We start from the raw sequence: 4,382 nt of genomic DNA, 5'->3' as shown, positions 1-4,382 counted from the left end.
TTGAAAAATTATTTAGTACACTGTCAGTGGAGTTTTTAGATTCCATAAACAGGATCAAGACATTTTTAAGTGCCCTATAAAGGTATAGTAAAATATTAAAAAAACAGACACATATCAACCGACGAAGTCAAAACAGGCCCGACGTCGGGACAAGGAGGTCCCTGACGCCGGGACGGCGTGACAGTTTTTGGTAGTGGATGTGGCGACGACGTCGTGACAAGGAGAGTTGGCACGTCATGACGATTCGTGATGTTATGCAACCACGTTTTGTATAACTCGACAAGACCTCTTCTTCCAGTTGGACTCTGATTATTTCATGGTTATTTTAGTCATTTTAGCCCTTAGTATTGAACCTATTTAAAGGGTCTTTGTAACCCTAATTTAGACACGCCAATCAGCAATGACTTTTCTTTGAAGGCGACAAGATGTAGTTGCATATTGAGTTTTGGTGAGAGTTTGAGAGAACTTTGTGAAACTCTTTTTGTGAGAGCTTTGGGTGTGAGTTTTGTATTATCTTTGTACTCTCATTTTGTTTACTCCATTAATATTAAGTCAATACTTCTTTTGCCATGGTTTTTATTCTCTTTGAAGGAATTTTCTACATAAAATTTGTGTTAATTCTTTTTTACTTTTTTTTTTCATTATTTATACAAGTCCATCCTAACATGCATAATTATCTTTAATTTGCTAGGCTCACATCATGAATACCAATCTATTAGCAATTAACTGTCTAATTTAATGCAAATTAACAAATCAATATATAAACGCACAATAAAATGAAGTACTCTAGCAATAATGCTATGCCCAAAACAAGAGAAATAGGTTTATCTTCAATGTATTTGGTCACTTCCCAACTTTACTTATTTTTATTGGAAAATTTGCTTCAAATGGAAGGATTAAATTGAATAAAGATTTAAAAGTTGATGATTAAGTTTGTTATTATGTCTAACATATAAAATATTGTTAAATAATTCTTAATACCTATAACTCACCAAATCAAAGAATAATACGTGGTTAAGCGTGATTTAACACACGTGATCATGTGTATGTTACAATAACAATGATGTCAACTCAACTAAACTTAATCGATGATAAAATATTAAAATAAATATTTAACAATAGAAAAATTATTTTACTCTTTCATCAAATATATAAAAATTAATTCGATTATTTTTCAATAAAAGAATCAAAATGTAATCCGAAATATATAGTAATGATTTGATTTACATGGTAATTAGTATAGAATAAAGATTTTTTTATAAACAAATAAAGAATAGTTTTAATGATATAAGGCTATTTATGTAATTCAAGTCACCAACCATGTCCAATTTCTTCCCCTTACTCCTTTATAAGACATCCCAAATAAACTCTACATTCCCACAAGTTGTTTAAGAGAAAGACGAAGACGAAGAAGAAGAAGAAGAAGAGCAAAGCAAAAAGAAAGAAACCCTTATTCAACATCTCCATCCATTTCTCTCCCATTAAAACCCTACTCTGTTGATTATAGAGATATAAGGGAGATAATATATAATGGGTGGTGGGAAGAGATTTGCTGTTCTTCTGTGTGCTGAGGATTCCGAGTACGTTAAAAAGAGGTACGGCGGCTACTACGGCGTTTTCGTGGAAATGCTGGCGGAGGAAGGCGAGACTTGGGACGTGTTCAGGGTGGCCAACGGTGAGTTCCCGGACGACGAACAAGTTGACCGCTTTGATGGCTTCGTTATAACGGGGAGTTGCAATGACGCGCACGGCAATGACGCTTGGATATGTCGGCTGGTTTCGCTTTTGAAAAAGTTGGATTCTTTGAATAAAAAAGTCCTCGGGATTTGCTTCGGTCACCAGGTTGGTATATTTTAATTTTAAGTAATTAACATTTAATTATTTTCTCTAGTCCTTTATTATTACTATATTATGATACATATACTATGCACGTAAAAATTAATATTTATAACGTATTATTAATACTATTATTCATTTCATTTATTTAATAAAAATATAGTTTTTGCTCGATTGATATAGACATTGTTGTCAATACAATATGACGTGAGTTCGAGTATATTAAAACGTATTATTATCTTAGTTATAGATTGAAGTGAAATTATAAGTAGTTTTATACATTAATAAATATTATTGGTCACAGTGTCCATCAATTATATTAATGAGGGGATATTAAATATTGAGTGGTCCATAAACCATAGCGTACTGACATACTTTCCATCTAATTTGGAGGTTTTTATTTTTTAATTATGGACCAACGTTTTCAATCTTATGCCACTTTTCTTGGCCGTAGAAAGGCTTAAATGATGAAATTTGTATGGTGTGAACCATTGGTTAAAATGTGCAAAAAATAACCAAAAGCCAAAGACCTTTGTTTATTTTTTTATTATGATAAAATTTTTTTTTCCAAAAATGGTATAAAAAAGTAATATTTATTTAAAACTTGAATATAAATTTTTTCACTAAAGGCCAAAGGCCAAACCTTAATTGTGAAGTGAAAGAAAATAATCATTTGTTGCACATGGGTTATGTTTGTTTTGCCTTTTTCTTCTTTCTTCACCAAATCCCATTATTCACCACTTAATTAACATTTTGTTTTATTTACTAGAAGTCCGGTCGCACAAAGTTAATTCAATGGGAGGATTTGAATAAAAGTAGGTTAGAAAAATAAATTTAGGTAAAATTTAAATTCTATTTTTTAAATAAGTTAGGCATTGGGCAAAATTATTTTTACTCTAATTTGATCTAAATATAATAATTATTGTTGAGTGAGGACTAAAATTTTAAAAATCGAAAAATATAAAAGTTAAAAATGACCAAACTAATATATACGAAATTCATAACTTTTATAAATACAGGGAATTAATAGCAGAAATATTTAACCTTAATTAAATTATGGATGACCCTAGGAACTTTAGAGGATATATATATGAATGAATGAATGATAATGTCGACAACTCAGGAACTGGTTGGCAGTCTCAGCATATGGATTTAAACAAAAGCTGCCTTTGTTGTCAGCCGCAAAGTTATTGGACTCACAGCTCATTGGCTGAATACTGATGGAGAGAAATAAATTGAATGAATTGATTTAGGAATTGATATAAATCAATTGAATTAGTGAATGAATGGATTAAATCTAATTTAATTAATTGAATTGATTGAATTAATCATCATTGATCTAATTAGAAAAAAATTGTGAAATTTTCTGAATTTCCCACCAATTGCACCACACGTATATTTTCTCCATATGATTCATACAATGTAATATGATTTCTTTGACCTAAATGTTCACTTTTCTTAACTATCATAAGGTTCTCAGCCGTGCACTGGGAGGAAAGACAGGCCGTGCCATCAGCGGTTGGGACATTGGTGTCACAACCATTCATTTCTCATCATCTTCATCAAAGCTCTTTTCGTCTTTGAAAATCCCAACCACTCTTTCCATCATCGAGTGCCACCGTGACGAGGTTTGTCGATTTTACCAAGAAGAACATTCGATAATCTATTGTTTCGAGATTTAAATTAATGTTTTTTTTCCCCTTCTAATGTACTACCATAGGTCCGAGAACTTCCGCCGAAAGCAGAGGTGCTTGCATGGTCCGAGAAAACTGGGGTCGAGATGTTTCGATACGGGAATCATATCATGGGCATTCAAGGTCACCCTGAATACACTAAAGACATTCTTGTTCACCTCATCGATCGGCTCAGCCAACGCGATTTCATTGCGGTAAATCGATTGTTATTTAATGGTTGAATGGTGAAGAATAAATAAAAAGATTTTGAAGGGTTTTACGTATCAAATGCAGGACTCATATGCTGATGATTTGAAAGCAAATATGGGGAAAGTGGAGCCTGATAAAGATGCATGGAAGAAGCTATGCACCAGCTTCCTCAAGGGTAGATTATGATCCAAATTTACAAAAAAATAAAAGAAGATTGAAGTTGAAGAAGTATATGTTGAAGTGACATGGGTTGCCTAAGAACTTGGATTTCGAATGATCCATTTCGATTTCCAAGAAAAATTAATATTCAATTATTCATAATTATATTTTTTTCATAATTGGTTTTCTATTCTTAATTTTGAAATAATAAATTTAAATTTGATATCTAAAATCATTATCATCAAAATCAATTTATTGTGATTATTGGAGTGTTCCAACTTTAAATGTTATAAGCACCTTTCTAATTTCATTCCGGGACTTTTGGTGTGTAATTCCTCTAATATTAAGTACTTTTAGAACAGAAACAAGTTGGTAAAATTGATAACAATATTAAAAGAAATCATCCAAATTTTTGACATGACATGTATGTCGGCACAAATTTAACATGATATTGACAGTAAGGGTAAATTATTAAAATAGTAATTTTTGTTTGTTTCGGGTTAC

General features: G+C 31.6%; 1 protein-coding gene across 1 annotated transcript; it reads left to right on the top strand.

Moving 5' to 3' along the window:
- The first annotated feature begins 1,375 nt into the window (after positions 1–1,375).
- On the top strand, positions 1,376–4,057 carry LOC107898771 (gamma-glutamyl peptidase 5). The gene is made up of 4 exons (XM_016824311.2): positions 1,376–1,842; positions 3,309–3,464; positions 3,557–3,724; positions 3,804–4,057. The coding sequence occupies exons 1-4, from the start codon at positions 1,531–1,533 to the stop codon at positions 3,903–3,905; spliced, it is 738 nt and encodes a 245-aa protein (XP_016679800.1). The 5' UTR covers positions 1,376–1,530; the 3' UTR covers positions 3,906–4,057.
- The last annotated feature ends 325 nt before the right edge of the window (positions 4,058–4,382 follow it).

The sequence above is a fragment of the Gossypium hirsutum genome, chromosome D04 (assembly GCF_007990345.1).
Source record: "Gossypium hirsutum isolate 1008001.06 chromosome D04, Gossypium_hirsutum_v2.1, whole genome shotgun sequence".
Classification (NCBI taxonomy): domain Eukaryota; kingdom Viridiplantae; phylum Streptophyta; class Magnoliopsida; order Malvales; family Malvaceae; genus Gossypium; species Gossypium hirsutum.
Note: the sequence above shows the minus strand (reverse complement) of the source record. Positions and strands in the feature narration are given on the sequence as shown.

Bases quoted from the DNA above. Each gene is read 5' to 3' on its own strand.
- LOC107898771 (XM_016824311.2), top strand. From the start codon at position 1,531: ATGGGTGGTGGGAAGAGATTTGCTGTTCTTCTGTGTGCTGAGGATTCC. The intron at 1,843-3,308 runs GTTGGTATATTT...AACTATCATAAG, and splicing joins GGATTTGCTTCGGTCACCAG to GTTCTCAGCCGTGCACTGGG. The intron at 3,725-3,803 runs GTAAATCGATTG...TATCAAATGCAG, and splicing joins GCCAACGCGATTTCATTGCG to GACTCATATGCTGATGATTT.